This window comes from Aptenodytes forsteri, unplaced genomic scaffold (assembly GCF_000699145.1).
Source record: "Aptenodytes forsteri isolate BGI_AS27 unplaced genomic scaffold, ASM69914v1 Scaffold207, whole genome shotgun sequence".
Lineage (NCBI taxonomy): Eukaryota > Metazoa > Chordata > Aves > Sphenisciformes > Spheniscidae > Aptenodytes > Aptenodytes forsteri.
In genome coordinates this window covers 1,620,278-1,637,840 of record NW_008794836.1, presented here as the reverse complement: position 1 = coordinate 1,637,840, position 17,563 = coordinate 1,620,278, and the positions used below count along the sequence as shown (strand labels likewise).

Here is a 17,563-nt window from a genome sequence, read left to right as displayed (position 1 = left end):
ATACTCAGTGCATGATGTTCGGCAGTCAGCTATAGAAGAGGAGGTCAATGCTGAATTAGGCATTTCAAGCTGTTCTTTGGGTACAATAACTCATGTGTTCACTCTACCTATGCTCTAAGCCAGTTCCATTCAAAAGTGTTTTCCTAAATTAAGGTCACAAAACCCTACCTCTCAGATAACGTGACTATCGGCTTCTGGGGACTTGACTTCATTTCTGTCTCATAGCGCGAAGGTGGTCATGGCCATGGCATGTAATTTTGTTGTGGTGCTGTCCTTATGATTTTCAGGGGGTTTCACCCTCTTTCATGCATGCCAGAATTGGCTTTATTTTAATATTCCCTGTTAATCTCCACACTCCTAGTAAGACATAATGATTCTGCTCCTCTTCATGTTGCATCTTGAATAAAATGGTCTATGACGAGTACAATTTGATTTGAATTTAGTGTTTTCAAGTGTGTATTTAATGCTCTTGAGGTAAAACAAATCAATTGGGCCCTCAGGCAACTTAGGGCTAGAGACACCTACCCTGTGAATTTAAAACAACTTTATGGGGCAGGCAGGTGCACAGATGATCAGCTCAGACAAAGCAGTGCTGCCTCTAGGCATGCACAGTACAGCGTATTAGTTATCCAAGGATGTGTTCATCAGGGACACATTTGTCTCGCTGTCCTTTAAATGGCTTAAGCCACGCTTTTGTGAACACTCTTCATGACTTTGTTGCTCAAATTTGACCCAAGATGTATTAAAGATATTTAAATGTGCATTTGGTTCTCATCCTGAGTACATAGTAACATTGAACAGAAAAAAATGCAAGAGGTCTCATGGAACCTACTTTTGGGACAAGGAAAACTTCTTAATTTCCAAAGCAATAGCAGGAAGTAACAGCAACACAATAGCAAGGCAATAACAGGATTTATGCAGATGCTTGTGGCACTGGGGAAGTAATTTTAAATTACAGTTTTGCTGAAGCTGTGTGAGCATCTTTCATGAAAAAGTAACAGAGAAGAAGGATGGTGCTAGAGCTGTGGAAGGCAGGAGACCCAGAAAACTGTGTGGAAGCACACTCCTAAATATAGTTGGGATACTATATCATTAGCAGATTTTCTGAGAAACTTTCCTCTCCTTGAAGTCAAATTACCAAAGAGGAAGGGATTGGGGGGAGCAGGAGGAAAAGAGAAATGGCTGATGCACTCCAGAATGTTTTCCCACAGAATTTGGGGGCAGAGGGAAATTTCAGATCAGAATTTTTGCAGCAGGATTTTATCTCCCCAGGTTTGTGGAGAAGATTTGGACCATATATTTAGTTCTCAGATTGTTAGATGAGGGCTTCCATGTGGTAGTCCCATCAGAGCCCCTGCTGTGCTTGGGGCCTACAGTATACTTTGAAAGATGCATGCTCACTGTTATTACATGGAGATAAGCTGCAGTATATTTTTATCTATGAAATGTTTTGTGCATTGAATATCAAATCTGACAGGCAGAGAAGCAATTTCTGTGGTTGCTGGTTCTTACTTCCTGCTATTACAGAGAAACAACACCATCCAGAGTTTTACTTGCATGACAATTTCTCTAGTGAGTAAAGAGTTAAAAGACATTTCAGATGAGTTGACCTTGCTATAAATAAACCTAACTATACCTGAGGAAAACAGAATTACACTAGTTTTGTCAAGCTGGTCATAAAACTGAAATCCTTAGACTGAAAATACTGCAGTTGCCACAGAATGCTGAAATGTCAGCTCATTTCTGCAAATCTAACCTCTCAGTAATTGTAAACATAATTTGATGGAAAGTCCATTGGAACAATTTGCTGATCTTTGACATTCTTATTATGTATAATGCTTTGTAAAACATTATCTGAAATAGTCTAGTATGGAATTTTTTTATCAGAATGGCTGCTGTGACCCTGTTTTTGAGAGAAAGAAAAACATTTTTTTCAAGAAAAAATAAATTATTAGAGGAAGACAAGGCCCTTTATATCACATAGAGTTTTCCTCTGCCAACATAACAGGTGCTTTCTGCGGTATAATTTCTAAGGTTTTATGTGAACTTCTGCTCCCTGATTCAAGTGTGTCCATTACTAGAAGGTAGGAGAAAAGTAATTGGAGAGCCTGTTGAATTTTTGACAGTATGGCTATAACAGTGATGGCAACAATGTAAGACAACACAGAAAGAACAGTACATCTTAAAGCAATAGTAGGATCTTAGCATCCATCTGCAGCATGCTGGTTTATTATTAACTGTTCATTTTAAGATGCAGAAATCTGGAAAACCTCTTTATTTTTTTTCATGTATTCTTCATTTTGGTGGCTTATGACCCATTTCCTAGAATTGTTGAATAATGTAAGTTGTAAGGGACCTCTGGAGATCATCTGGTCCAAGCCCAGCTTAGAGCAGGGCCACTGTACGTCAGGTTGCTCAGGGCCTCATTCAGGTGAGTTTTACATATGTCCAAGGATGGAGGACCCACAGCATCTCTGGGTAACCTGTTCCAGTGTTTGACCATCCTTGTGGTGAAAAAGAATTTCTTAATATCTAGTTTGAATTTCCGACATTCCACCTTGTGTCCATTGCCTCTCACCTCTGCACACCTCTAATAAGAGTCTGGCTCTATCATCTTTTCTCCTTCCCATGTAGTAGCTGAAGATAGCAATAATGTTTCCTCCTTTATCTCTCTCTAAGACTGAAAAAAAAGTAATTCTCTCAGCATCTCCTCAACATTATGTGCTCCAGCCCCCAACCACCTTGGTGACCCTTACTGTCTATGAGTGTGGGCAGCCACTAACTAGCTGACCTCTGCAGGGTATGAATTTGCTGCTTTCTTTTATTTTTGTGTATCATTCACCAGGATTGTCATGTTTAACATATGTGAAATATATTACATTATGGCTTATATTTGCAGAGCCATGGTAACTTTTGGAACAGTACTAGTTTATAGTACCATGAAGATTTAACTGCTTATACCCTATGGCAGCAATGAAAGGCACAAATATCCCTTGAAATATCTAACATGTTGTCCTAGTTTCGGCAGGGATAGAGTTAATGTTCTTCCTAGTAGCTGGTACAGTGGTGTTTTGGATTTAGGATGAGAATAATGTTGATAACGCACCGATGTTTTAGTTGTGCCAGCGAGAAGCTGGGAGGGGGCACAGCCAGGACAGCTGACCCCAACTGGCCACAGGGATATCCCATACCATGTGACGTCATGCTCAGTATATAAACCGGGGGGAGCTGGCCAGGGGGGTGACCGCTGCTCGGGGACTGGCTGGGCATCGGTCGGCGGGTGGTGAGCAATTGCATTGTGCATCACTTATTTTGTATATTCTTTTATCACTATTATTAATACTATTATTTTTCCCTTCCTTTTCTGTCCTATTAAACTGTCTTTATCTCAACCCATGAATTTTACTTTTTTATTTTTTTCCACGATTCTCCGCCATCCCACCACGGGGGGGAGTGAGCAAACGGCTGTGTGGTGTTTAGCTGCCTGCTGGGTTAAACCACAACACATGTTCATGTGCTTGAACAGTTACTAAAGTTATTAAGAGAAATTGCGGTACCTGTGCACACATTATTTTAAAACAGTAACATTTTATGGCTCTTTTATTGTGATTGTTGTGATTGTTTTTGTTGCTCAGTTGTCACGAAAATGGTAGGATTACCCTGTAATACCGTTCACGGAAACCTTGACAGCTAGATGCAAGTTTGCTTGTTTCATGTAATTTTAAAGTTCCAAACTGTATTGTTGCATTTGATTAACATACAGATAAAGGAACTAACCTTTAAATGCTCCCCTGAGATTTTAGGAAGTTAGTGTAACTAAATATAAAGAAGTTTTAATCATAATTTTCTAAGTTTAACTGTAATGCATAAATTATTAGCACTTTGGAGAAAGTAGACATTACTGGGATGAAAAAGAAAACTGAAGCCAAGAGACTATAGCTGTTCATTTTTTAAACATTAATTCTCTGCTACCTTCTTGTATCAGCTGACCTACATATTCAATGATTCTATTATTAAAAAGGAACAACTTTTCCTGTTAAATTAAAGGTTATTTATGAACCCAAGGGTTCATGTCGACATGCTTAACAATGTTTAACAACATCCCAAATATTTCTCTGTTTGTTTCCATAATTTGGAAGCAGATTCATCCTATTTCTGGCTTATTCCCATATTTCTGTTTATTTTTATCCTTATCAATTACCTGGTGTGAATGACTTTTAGTAACATAGCTGTGTAAGGCTATTTTGTTCAGTCTCATCTCTTGGAACTAAAGGCATCCAGCTATTAATTTCTTCATTATGCAAACACATAATAATAGATGTTCAGTTTCCTTTTATCCAAAAATGGAAAAAGATATCCAACAAAAGCTTAGTAAAACTTAAACCCACAAAAGTCCATTTCAAATGTTTTTAAATACTATTATATAGAATATTGTTTGTAAGGACAGGTGAAGTACCTGCCTTACCCCTACTACTGTGGTATCTCAAAATCATTCCTTGTTCTATGAGTCATTCTATGAGTCAAGATCATTCATTGTTCATGAGTGTCAATTTATTTTAGGGGAATTGAGGCACAGATAAAGAAAACACTTTGCCAAAGCGCACGCCCAGGTATTTGTTGCATGGCAAGGATTTAAACCTGATTTTCCGTGCTTATCCCTGGAAAAACTAACCTTTGTCTCAAGGGGTGTCACCAGCATGGTGTCCTGGAGGGATACCTCACCAACCTCTATGCCTCACGCATTGCTGTGAGCAGACGAAGTCATCACTAGGCAGAGCAAGTGTACATTTGTATGATTTTGCTAGACCGCAAGCTGTAAAAAAACCCTTTCCACCTTCAGTACTGAAATAGAATTTGCAGGAACAGGCCACGTGCTGCCTCCTTGGCCCAGGTGACAAGAGCAGCGCTTTGCTGAGAGGCTGCTACCAGCAAGAGGGACTCTCTGATTATGCGCTGTCCAGCGCCGCGGGCTTGCTGCTGCTTCTGGCGCCAGACCCAGACATGCTGGTGTCAGAGCGACGCTGTCGCAATGGGCTCTGAATTCACGAATCTCACCTCTGCAGGAGGAGGAGCAGCTTGTTAAAGCTTTCCAGAGGGCAAGGAAGGCTAAAAACACTGCTTCTCACAGCTAAAGGAGTCCTAGCTCCTTCTTTAGTTTATCTGTGTCTCCTTTGGTAGCCAGTGTCTTGTAAACTGAAGCTGGGATCTAACACTCCAGTTCCAACTCAACAAAAGCACTTAATCCTGTTTTAAGTCCCATTTGTTGCCTACTTACTCGTTTTACTCAATTAAGGGCTGTAACGCCAGAAAACTTGAAATATCCACATTTGGCTTCATATGCTCAACCTTTCAGAAAGAATCTCTGTTTTCCAGCTGAATATAGTATCTACTAGCTTCATACTGGGAATTATATTGTTATAAATGTTAGTGAGATAGTCATAACTAAAATTTTGCTGACTAACAAAACCTTCTGCATTGAACAGAATGTCATAATGATTGGAATCATGTTTTCGGACTGCATTTTTATTTTAAGTTTTTAGAGGCCTGTTAAGAGGAGATGTCATTTCATGAACCACTTCAGTTAAGTAAGAGTGGATGCCAAGTGATGTAGGCTAATGAGATAATTTAGGGTGAAGGGATTATATGGAAAATCTCATGCAGTTAAAACAGAATAAGAACTGAATAGGGAAAGGAAGGGAAAGTTACTTGTTGGAGTGATCACATAGGAGATGCGCAGAATATTTCTAGACCAAAAAATGCCATGAGATGTTTCTGAGGCTCATGAATGCTTCCAAGAGCTTTTTCCAGACCAATGGCTAGAAGGAAACCAATTTTAACCACTGCAGTACAAAGACGCTGTCCTTTTAAGAGCTGTAGATCAACAAGGGCTTTCTGCTGGGCTTTACAACAAGAATTTAAAGGGCCAAAGCTCTCCTTGCTGGGCAGCACCTTGATTTACACAGAGTGTCCTGGTATACTTTCTGGGCAGAATGAATGTTCAACAGGAGGGACAAATGTGATACTGTAGACCAGAAATACCTATAGTTTGGCTAGGGGAGGAGATTTGTCTTTTTTTAAAAAATAAGCACTGGTAGTTTCAGTTTTGAATTAATTTTGCTGTTCTTCTGTGAGTTGTAAACCTCAAGGAGCTGTAAATCATAAGCAAGAACAGCCCTTCTACCCACAATTAGTTGCTCTGTGAATATCCCCCACACATTTTTCCCTAGACTTTCTTTCTTACCATAAGTTTTTTAAAAGACCTTCAGTAATGTAGTAAATTTTTACTCTCCACACATTGCAACCAGCACTACAAGGAGAGGTGTAAAGTAAATGGAGAAATGGCAGGATCATTTTCTGTTTTTCCCTTGAAATTTCTATTGTTTCTTTTTTGGGTAGCTAGTTGGGATTTTTCTTTAATGAAAGGCCCTGAATCTCTGAATTTCTGCTCAGAGAGAGGCCTGCATTTTTTCAGCAAGTAGAGTATAATTTGAAACTATTGACATATTGCGCAGGACTTTTCTGATTTTTAAAGTTCTTCTCAAGAGCTGTTCCAGCACACCACTTACACTTATTTCCCCAGAGTTAGACTTTTTACAGGTTTCCAGCATCAGGAACAGTCTCAGGCTACTATTAAATTGGGTTTGCCATCTTCAAATAGTGTGAGCACAATAGGCATTTAGTAAAATAAACATGGCCCCATTATTTCTTAATGCTTTGCTTAACAACTTTAAGATTAGACCACGTCTCCCATACTCCCAGTAGGCAGCACTTAAGCAGTGAGTAATATTTCTGTCTGCCGTAGTCAACTAATCCCAAATGTAAGTAATTTACAGGATGGCGTCAGGGACTGTTACAAGAGACATATTGTAATATGCCACTGAAAATCAGCCTGCCTCTGCACGTTTGATCAACAGCCAGATGGAGGCTTTTATCACATTTATTTAATCTGAAATATACATAGTAATTACAGTGGACCTCTGATTTTTTCAGTCCTCATTGCTGTCTCAAGAGAAGGTAGGAAATGAATCTGTCAGTTGCAAACTGGTGTGGATGTGACCCCCTTGGTAGAATCCGGATATATTGCAGCTAGCGGTGTTGACAGTAGAGATCATGAGTGCTGCTGGAAATGAATGCATGCTGCCAAGTTAAAAAAAAGTAGACCCATAAACCGAAAACTGTGTAGCTTTATTTTTTTATGAATACAAAAAGCCTTTAGGAAAGCAAAGATCAACCTTATTCTTAACAAATCTATTATCAATCAATGGCATCAAGAGCAAACAGTCGCTTCCTAATAGCTGGATGGTATTTAACTTTAAGGCATCTGAAAACGACAAAGTCTTAATGTTCCCAGAGGAGAATTTGGTTAAGATACTGAATTCCATCAAGCATGTCATTATTAAATGGGGAAAATACTGTTGTTTCCATTAGTACAGAGTTGGCATAAAGAATGGATAGCATTCCATTAAACCACAGGCAAAAATTCAAACAAATTGAAGGTAGCTTTATTGCTTGGACAGAAACGTCACTAATGCATATTGCCGTTGTCCCAAAGAATTTACATAAGATTTTGTGCCCTAATTAAAACAGCTATAAAAGATGCCTCACATATTAACAGGGGTGCTCACCTTCCTATCAATAATTTACTCTTCTTTTCTGTTACTCTGTGCATTACAACAGACTGTCTCTGCTAATGTCTCTCACATTTTTGTTTCTGAGATGAGCTGGGTCAGTCAACAGCCTCTTTTGGGTCAGTTACCCTAACCACAAGTATGCCTGGCTACTCTTCTAGAGATATATTGACAGATAAAATATGCTATTAACTGCCAAAGAGGAAATTCTGTTACAATTACTCATACTGAGTAGTCCCACGACAGATTAAATTTCTATTCAGCATGAATAAGGTGTCAGATACTGGCTGTAAGTGGCTGGTTTACTGGGGTGTTTCGATGTCATTATAAGCTTATAATTATTCTAATCTGATTTGGTAAGAAAAAATTAGTATGACAAGCATAAAGAATTCATTTGAACAATAGGTTTTCTTCCACCACAGAGTAAGTTTTAATTAGAGCTGTTCTTCAATTAAATTTAAGCTGCCTTTCTTGGTTTTAAAACTCTCATGAACATATTCAGTACAATGTACCTTGTGCAACTGTGAATCTGTTCATGCCTCTCTCATCCTTATACAACAATACATGTTCTTGGCTAACTTTATGTCTGTGGCTCTGCTTTACTGGTGAGAAAGACTTCTCCCTAGCTTCTGCCATCGGGAACAGCTTCGTCTCTATCTCTACGCTTCACTGAACCGTTCCATTTGTTTCATACCATTTCTCAGATGAAAGCATGTCTTTCTTGCACTGCTTACTTGAGGTAGTATTTATTATTTGGGCTCTGCAGTGGCACTGATTAGCTCTGAGAAGCAATCTGTGAGGGAGATTGTATAACAGATAGCATAAAAACAAAGTGGCAAAAAAGTCACAGTGGAAACATTTATACTACTTTCTAGTAGGCTTAAGCTGTTGGGACTTCCTTAAGGTTAGCAGAATAACTTTTGTAAATGCTTTGAGCGATTACTCTCTTAGCAATCTCACCATAGTTCATGAAGTGTAGTTGTGGTGATAGTGTGTTGCTTTCTCGTGGTATGTGGAAGATAAGACTGCCAGAGACCATCCGAGTGCCTGGCCCCAACCCCTGCAATAGCAGGCAGCAGTAGATGCCTACGCTCAGAAAACTCTGCTGAGCACATGCTCCACGCTCCCTTCCCACACAGTCATGTTCATATTCTCTCTAGCAAAACAAAGTCTGTAAGAAGCGACCAAAAGCCACAACTATAAGGTACTACAAGGAAGGGAGCAGAAGACTACATTGGCATCTCCAGTCTCTGTGTTAATTAGAGAATGGTTCATTATTTGTATAGATAATTAACTTCTGATGACAAGAAAAGGAGTTGTGTGCGCACACACACACCTACTCCAGCTGGTGCCTGTCCTTTTTTTGATGAATAAAACCAAGAAGAGCAGGGATCCTACCATATTTATTGATAGAAAGTCATCAGAGGAAAGATGACACATATGAAATGTGGTTTTTCTTACAAAGCAGGAAGTCATGCATCTTGATTTTCTAGGTAGGGATGGGTTCTTCCTTTTTTTTCTTTTTCTTTTTTTTTTTGTTTTTTTTTGTTTTTTTGTTTTAAGTATCTAATAGGCTGAAGTTTCCAAACTTCAACCTGCTTTCTTTTGCTTTCTGCAATGGAGTCACTGAGCATTCTGGAATTTCACAAGAAGATGAAAATTAAAATGCTGGAAGCAGAGTTAAGGCATCACCTGCCTGTTGCTGCAGCCTACAGTTTATTCATTTAAGGAGAGAAACTTAACAGGGAAATTCTAGTCATCTGTGCCAGTTGTTTCTTTCCCTACAGCCTTCTGTTTCAGTAGCCAGAAGTTATAGCTGGACAGGCTGCAAGTATTTCTTCAAACCCTGAATTGACTTAATTACCCTCTACAGAAAATAGGATGAAGGCAAAAATTTGCAGATTTTAGTTCTTTGTTCCTAAGACAAAGTCTGAAGCAATTAATGAGTTTATTGATGGACAAAAATATAATGTTGTCAATAAGAAAAGTCTTTTATGTGCTTTAATTAGAGGAACTGTTCCCTTCAGGAAACTGGAGCTTTTAAAGCAGCATTAAGGAAAAAAAAAAGAAAAGAAAAAAAAACTTTAAAAAACCCTGTGTCAATGACACAAGGCACAAAATCTGGAACGAGACTCTAAGGACCCTGAAAAATATTGTTAAACTTTTCGTCTTAACGTTGTAGGTATACAGCTCTCTTATTAGCATTGCAAAAAATACATTTACAAAATAAATAGGTATGGGTAATGCTTTTATTTGCCTTTGACAAGGGCCACCTACGTACAAATACACATCAGAAGACATTTGAGTTTTTCTTTCCACTGAAAGAAGTCTTAGATTCACGAGAACAACATGAACTCTTCAAAAGGAGCTGTAGGTTCAGCTGCTGAAACAGTGTGGGACTTTTATCCTTCTGGGATGTGGACTTTTCTTAATAGGAATGTATATATAATTCAGTACTGTGGAAAAAACCACTTCGAGGCAAAATGGGCCAAATGTGCTACTGCAGTAACACAGGAAGAAAAGGCTATCAATTCCTTTGAAGGTTCACAAGTAAACTTTTTTCTGCCTGTCTTCTCTATGGTTGATGATGTTCTACTATTAGAATAGCAGTTTATATATGCTGTATATTAGTACACTGTTTTGTTCTTCTTTGCTTCAGGCACTGAAGGAAAAAGAAGCTTGTCACATATTTTAAGTTCAGAATTGGTTAACAACAAAACATATTTTCAACGAATTTCACAACCAGCCCCTTTGGGCAGCTACTCTTTGCAATTTAAATGAAGGTGCAGGAACTTTCTTTTCCCCCTTAACAGTACTTTCACAAGTTTCATGTACGTGTATTCTAGTGGTTAGCAGTATATTACAAAATGAGATTAAAAGTACCTGTTTCAGCACTCCAGGCCAGGCAAGGGAAATTGAACTCTGGGGTGCCCAAATTAAGATGCTAAAATGGGTAAATTCTACTTACCGGCATTTATCACAGACAGCACTACTGCCGCTTTTCCTAAAGCAAATGCCATGTCAGCTATCACTTCAGTCCTACCTCCTATCCATATTGTGAGTAAATTCCTATTTCAGTCTTTTTTCCTACTGATGTTAGACAAATCATTGAGTTGTTTTTTCCAAAGCCTACATTTGTGGGACAGTTAAAAATTACATGGACCCTGTGGCTAACTCTGGCGCATGATATTAGCCTAAATACATTTTAAAAACCACGTTTGTTCCATAAACTGCAGGAAGAAATCTTCTCTGGTTTCCAATGAGATTGTGCCTCATGGTTGACTGCCTTTTTAATTGAATTATACAAATACTGCAGTGTGAGCTGACACGTTATGAGACAAGAAGGAAGAGAAGCAGGAAGAGTGGGTATGGGGGGAAGAGGAAGAAGGTGAGGTGGGAAGGGCTCAGATGTTGTAAGTGCCACCTAACCACGTGAAAAGCTTCAAACAGGATCTGTGCCGTATTGGACGCCAAAGTACTCGCAATGGAGAGAAACCTCTAATGAAAAATTGATTCTTGGGCACAGATTTTGACTGAAGCTTTTGTCTCTCAGGGTTTTTCTAAAGACATCCTTCCTATAGGTTCTCTGATATCTAATAAGGTCTGAACTCCTGCAGCAACCTGTCCTCTCAGGTTAGTTATAGGAAAACAATAATCTTGAGATCTATACTGTCTCTTAAAACTCGTTGTAGTGGATCCATGGTTCTTAAGTAATTTGGAGAGAGAGAAAGAGCATGATCACAGAAGCTATCTCTCCTTAGGAAATTAAGCTGAAATGCAGAGAGATTTCAATGGGTAATATTTCTAAGTTAACTTACATTCACTGGTGGACTTCACAAAACCCAAAACTACTTGCTTCCCATAGTTTTTGCAGTTTGCGCTCCTCTGGCTAAGGCACTTAAAAGTAGTGCAGGTTTAGATGTTTCATGATTTGTGGTTCCTTGCTAGATTTTCTCCAGAAACGCTCACTGGCTCCCACCACTCATATTCACCCTGCCCTCACCTGCAAAAATTCAATAGCCCTTCAAATACAACAGAGCAATTTATTTAATTTTTGTGCTTTTTGGGTTTCCCCACCCTAAAATGCACATTGCTTTACTGATCTGATTTTGAGCAGGGCCCTTCAAACAATTGCTTTTGCAAAAGTATGAAGTATTGGCAAGTTGTACTGGGGGTGGTAACAAGTCCCTGAATATGGGGAAAGAAGCAGGAGTCACCTGAAGAGATTTTTCTGCCACATAAATTGTAACATGGAGCCATGCCCCAGGATCCCTTGCTGGAACGGTTCCACTTTACCTCAGCAATTGATTATTCATGAAATCAGTAAAAGTGACTGTAGGCTGATGGTTTCAGTGCTTCTCTGAGAAATGGGACATCCCTGTTCTTTTCCCAGCCTTAAGGAACAGTAATTTATGAATAATACATCTGCTTAATACGTCTTCATTTTGTGAATGCTATTTAAGCTCCACAGCAAATATGGACCTTTATTTCCAATTTTTCTTTAAGTAGAAACAGTCAAAACAAATTATTATTTTGGATGCCTCAAACCTGTGTACATCTCATGCTCAGAGTGACTTTTTAAAACTTCAGCACCTGAGCCAAAAATACATGTTAATAAAGTTCTGCAATAAAGGGGGCTACTTGAGCATATATTCCCCAAAATATGCCATTTCAGCATTCACAAATGTGCTTGTTCTTCCTTTGCTTGGGAAAGGGTTATCTGACCCTTTCCTGCAGCCTGCTCAGTCAAGTCAACTATGCATAAATAAGAAGGAAACTTATGCAGGAAGAAAATGAAATTAGATGAATAATTAACATACACTTTATGCAAAAGCATGAAAAACTGTTCCAAAATTTCTCTGCTTAACTAACATGTGAATTCATATAAAAATATTCTACACTGAAACTTTGTCAGCAGGTCATAAAAAGCACATATCTACTTATTTAATAGGTCTAAGATTCATGTGATGTGTTTCATTTCTTAATGAATGATGTATTTTTTTCCTCTTAGTCATTTTAAGTGTGTTATTTCTGTAGGTTTGTGAACAAAGAGTAATGGGCAAAACCCAGAAGTTGAAAATGGGTGCAACTTCACAGCATCAGCAATCAGTATTTTGAAGAGGCTTCCTAAATTTAGGACAAAAACAAATAAAAGAGAATTATGAGCTTTTGTGTCATTATCTTGCTATAAGATTTCCTTAGTCTCATCAAAGGATGAAGTAAACAGAAAAAGAACTGATCTTTGAAGAAGATGTAGTCTGATTACAAAATTTTAATTTCACTGTTTCAGGCCATGACTACTGTAGCTGCCTGTGCTATATTTAAAACAGGAACAGAGTAATCTAATTTTTTTTTTTTTTTATGGAAACAGCTGGATTATAAGTATTTATTGCACAGTTGCATACTTAAGATTTCATTTGCTGGAGTTATGTGTGTGGCAGGGTAGGATTTACCTGGTAAAGCCCGTGAAGCTTATAATGGGAATCTAAAAATAATCTGAATACTGTTCTATTTTTTGGAAAGCAAACTGCGGAGTGGTCGGCACCCAAATACACGCTTAGCACTTTCAGGAACTTTAATGGGAGTTGCTCATACAAATGCCCAGAACGCTTGGATAATTATACATGTTCACATTACATGTATAAACACCTAAAATACAAAATGGCATAGTTTCCAAACCCCTGTAGTTCTATCTTTCAGATACTTTTCAGGCACATTTTGACATAGTAATTATTTATATGATGATAGATAGCCCCAGATCTATAATTTACTCATGGGGCTTAGGTAATTTCATGAAAGGCAAAAGTATAGTGCATTAGTCTGTATGCATAATGTAGAGCATATTTATATTTAATGCTAACATTATTTTTCTATGAGGAGAATATTTCTATGAGGTGCACTTCCCGTTCAGAATCTTGTTTATGTTGTACAGAGTTTCATTTTGAGATGAAAGAATGCTTGTTTCCCAAGAAAATGTTGGCCACTTTGAGGATCTTTCTTTATTTCCTTCCCTTCCATCTCTTCCTTCCTCTCCTTCCTTTCCTTTTTTCTTTTTAACAAATAAATTGTTCGGTGGTAATATAATGGTAATTGGTCATGTACAAGTTTTTTCGTGGACAAACTTGTCTAGCAATATTTATCACTATAAGCTGGCTTTGATACCAAGGTTAAGAGATTGCAGCAGAAAAATACAATACTACCTTTCTATTTTAATGAATACCTAAATTAATTTTAAAGTTAATTTCACCCTATAGCAGCAGTAGAATCTCATTAATCCACACTAATAGTTGGGAACCTTATATTTATGCTGGCTTTAGGTTACTTCATGTAGTCACATCAGGTATGTCAGAGGAGGAGTGAGTAGCTGTATATAGGAAGTCACCTGAGGATGAAAACGCAGAGGCATATTCATCTCAGTGTATTGTGAGGATTTTTATCTATAATGTTTATTAAAGCTCACAGAGGAGATACGTTGTAAATCTGGGTATTGAGCTAAGGTTGTACACTGCAATCAGCTTTTCAAAAAATGCCTCTGGATAAAGTGCTATGCTAACCCTTCTCTGGATTATACTCTGCATCAGGAAGTATATTATCCCTTAAAATACCTCCTTTCATTCTTTAATTTTACTGCTAGTATACTAGCAGGGGTTAGCTTTTAGTGGGAAAACACGTTCATGCTGCTCCTGGCCCAGCGTTGGGGAAGAGCATCTCCTGCAGGTCACACGCTGCGCTTGGGGACATTGCTACTCCTTAGTGCCCAAATGGGCGCTGCCTTTTTGCTGCAGGGAGGAGGTTTACCGCAACGTTGCTACAGGCACCACAGAAGGAGGAATTTGCTAGATGGCTCAAGCAGGCTGACAATCCTGCAGCAAGCTGTCACCTTCCATTTTCTCGAGCGAGCAGCCACCTCCTCCTTACTCCCCTCAGAAAACAGAGCCTCTGCAAGGCGTGGGGAAGGATGGCTGCGCGCTCCAAGCTCTTGCTTTGGGGAGGCAAGATTTCAGCCGTCTTGCTTTTCCCTGCGAGGCTGCTGGCGCACAGAACTTGGGGTCATTTTTAATCACCAAAATAGAGCCGATGTCCCCTCGGATGATCCTGCATACTCAGCGTAGTGCCACCGACAATAGCACCATGCCGGGAGGTTCATGGAGGTGGAGGAGGGTGCGGGCACAGCTGACTTTATAAGGTGTTTCTAGCTTTTTTGAGGCCGATACCTACTATTTGCCATCATGTCCACAGAAGTGCTGTGGCCAGCTTCCCCAAAGTCCTTTTAGCAGCCAGAAGAGACAGATGTGGGAGCTCAGAAAGCCAGCGATAAGTGACAAAGCCATGCCTGATGGGTTCAGTGACTGTTAAGAGCAGAACTGTATCTGTAACAGTGGCCATAGCACTCTGTGCTCCAGCCTACCTGAAAGTGTAGTTTCAGTATGCCTGACAGTTTACAAAAGGAGGGGAAAACATTATTCTTTTATTTCATCTATATAACGTTATATTTATGTACACTTGTGTGTATGTAGATATATGTATACATCTTACTGTTACACAATGATCCTGGTCAGCAGAATGTAATTATGGTATCATGGAATCACACCTCCTTGGCATTATCAGAGGCCCTTCTATTATCTTTACAGACTTGCCCTCTTTTCTGTGTAAATATTTTTCCTGCCTTTCCCTTTTGCAAAGCAAAGAAGTTGTTTGCAAACTATTTGTAGAATATAAACAGCACCTACAAGGGAAATGCCCTTGAAGCAGTGAGAGTAGACTGATTGCAACATACAGTACATGCTAATAGCATCTTCAGAGAATTACTATTACTTCGTAGCAGAGGCATTTTCATTAAAGTAGAAATCTTACCATGATCCTTAGATTGGATTTTTACCTTCTTTTGCGTATTTCAGGTGAGTCAACAGTCACAGGTTGCTGGTTCATTGCTCAAAAGCTCCAAAGAATTACTCACCCCTAAGTAGTGCCATTTCCCATGATTGCCTCTTTGCAAATTTCGTGAAGCACCAGGCAACAGAACAGGCAAATGACCGGCACAGAAAGCTTGAATCTGGCAGTATTCCTAGTGCTCTGCACAGAGTTAGTAAAATGAACCTGCTAATACATTGTTATATCTATTACAGCTTGCTCATGTTGGGTGTTAATCGAGTATTCATAGTAAATTCACAAACTGACGCTTGAGACTGAATGATGATCTTTCAGGTTGCCTGATACCTTTATCTGACCAAATTCATGCAGACTCAGCCATGTGCAGAGGAACTTGGCACGGCTGCACTTTATCCGCCTTTTTATTTCTGATGCAATAGGATAGGAATGAGAGGAAGAGAATATATAAGGGTTCCCCACTGAGAATCAGTTCTATAAATTATGTATTATGCAGACACTATTCTGCTGATGCTATCTGATCCCCAATTCTCCGTTCCTTGTTTTTCCTTCTATAAATAGCTGTGGCCAGGTTTTCAGTTGTAAAATGACGAGGACAAAACCAGAAACCTTTCCCATTTAATAACCTCTGCCAAAGAAGAATAAGGTAATGTTTTTCATAACTGTGATGTCCTCAGGGCTTTAACAATCTGGGAATACAAGCAGCACTATGTTGTTGATAAGATACTGGTAGTAAAAGTGGGAATAACCATGCTGAATATTAAAGAGGGAAATGCCCTATTTTCAGGATGATCGGTACAAAACTTGGTATTGTGAATTTTCCTGTCAATTTTTGTCTGTGTAGGACCACTTTTGCTTTTTGTTTCTCCCTCTAGATCCAAATGCTTTGGCTGGACAGACCGGACCTGACCATGCTCTTATAGGAGGAATAGTGGCTGTAGTTGTCTTTGTAACACTATGTTCTATAATTCTCCTTGGTCGATACCTGGCAAGACATAAAGGTAGGACAGATTTAGTGGAAGTTCAGTCACTTTTGGAAGCAAGGCATGATTTCACCTGGGAGTGGTGTTCCCTTTTGCCTTCCCCCATCTGCTAAATTATTTGGACAAGAAAGTTCAGTTCACAGTCCAGTCACAAGTGAAGTCTCTGTGAATTTTACACAGTTTTCCAGTGGACTGGCTGAGGCAAAGGACATCTAGTTACATGCCCAAGGTCATCTCATAAGTCAGTAATTTAGAGAGACTAAGAGGTGAGATTGCCCCTTTGGTTTTGGCTGTTAGCTGTAGACACTTGATTACATGATCTCATAGTTTTAACTAGTATATCAATTCAGCAGAATATATATAGAGAGAGTGAACAAGATTTTTCATTTTAATAAATTGTGCTAATACTTTAAGTATGTATTTAAAAGATAATATTAGAAGCCGGTGGTGAGTTTTCAGATCAGTGACTCTTTTACCAATGATCCCACTGGAATAAGGGGTTCATTCCTGGGCCAAGCTTTACTTTATTCAGAGATTTCACTTAAGAATTTTTCCCCTTAAGAATTCCCCCCCCCCCCACCTCAACCCCCCCCCCCCCGCCATTAGAGATGATAACAGGGATGGAGTGACACTCACTTCTGACTAAGCCTCTCTATGATCCTATTTTGACCTAGTTAATTCCAAAATCATTTCTTGAGATTTAACCTCCGAATGGCTTGTAGACCTATTGCTAAAGCTTGGTTGATTCCCTACCCTCCCCCCTGCCAAAAAAAAAAGAAAAGTGAAGAGAGGATTAGTGTTGGTATTAACTCATTAAATCTCATTTTAGTACCTATGGCTAGCAGACATAAGCTGATAAAGCCATCTTTTTAATTTGATTGGACTGTGCGGGGGAAAACAAGATTTTTTTTAACGAGGCACTGAAAGTGTGTCTCTTTTGTTTTACTTTCCTGAATGAACAGTTATACATCTTATGCCAACATAAATAATGGTTTTCACAAAAGGAAAGTTGACTATTGTACACAATTCTTTTTATTCATATCCTAAGCATAAAAATATCTGTGA

The 17,563-nt window shown here is 38.9% G+C and overlaps 1 protein-coding gene across 1 annotated transcript in view; it reads left to right on the top strand.

The window, feature by feature from the left end:
- CADM2 (cell adhesion molecule 2) overlaps positions 1-17,563 on the top strand; it is a 196,220-nt gene that overhangs the window by 176,670 nt on the left and 1,987 nt on the right. Inside the window, exon 9 of the mRNA XM_009274511.1 lies at positions 16,391-16,516. Within this exon, the coding sequence (XP_009272786.1) occupies positions 16,391-16,516 (126 nt within the window). The remainder of the gene's footprint in view (positions 1-16,390; positions 16,517-17,563) is intronic.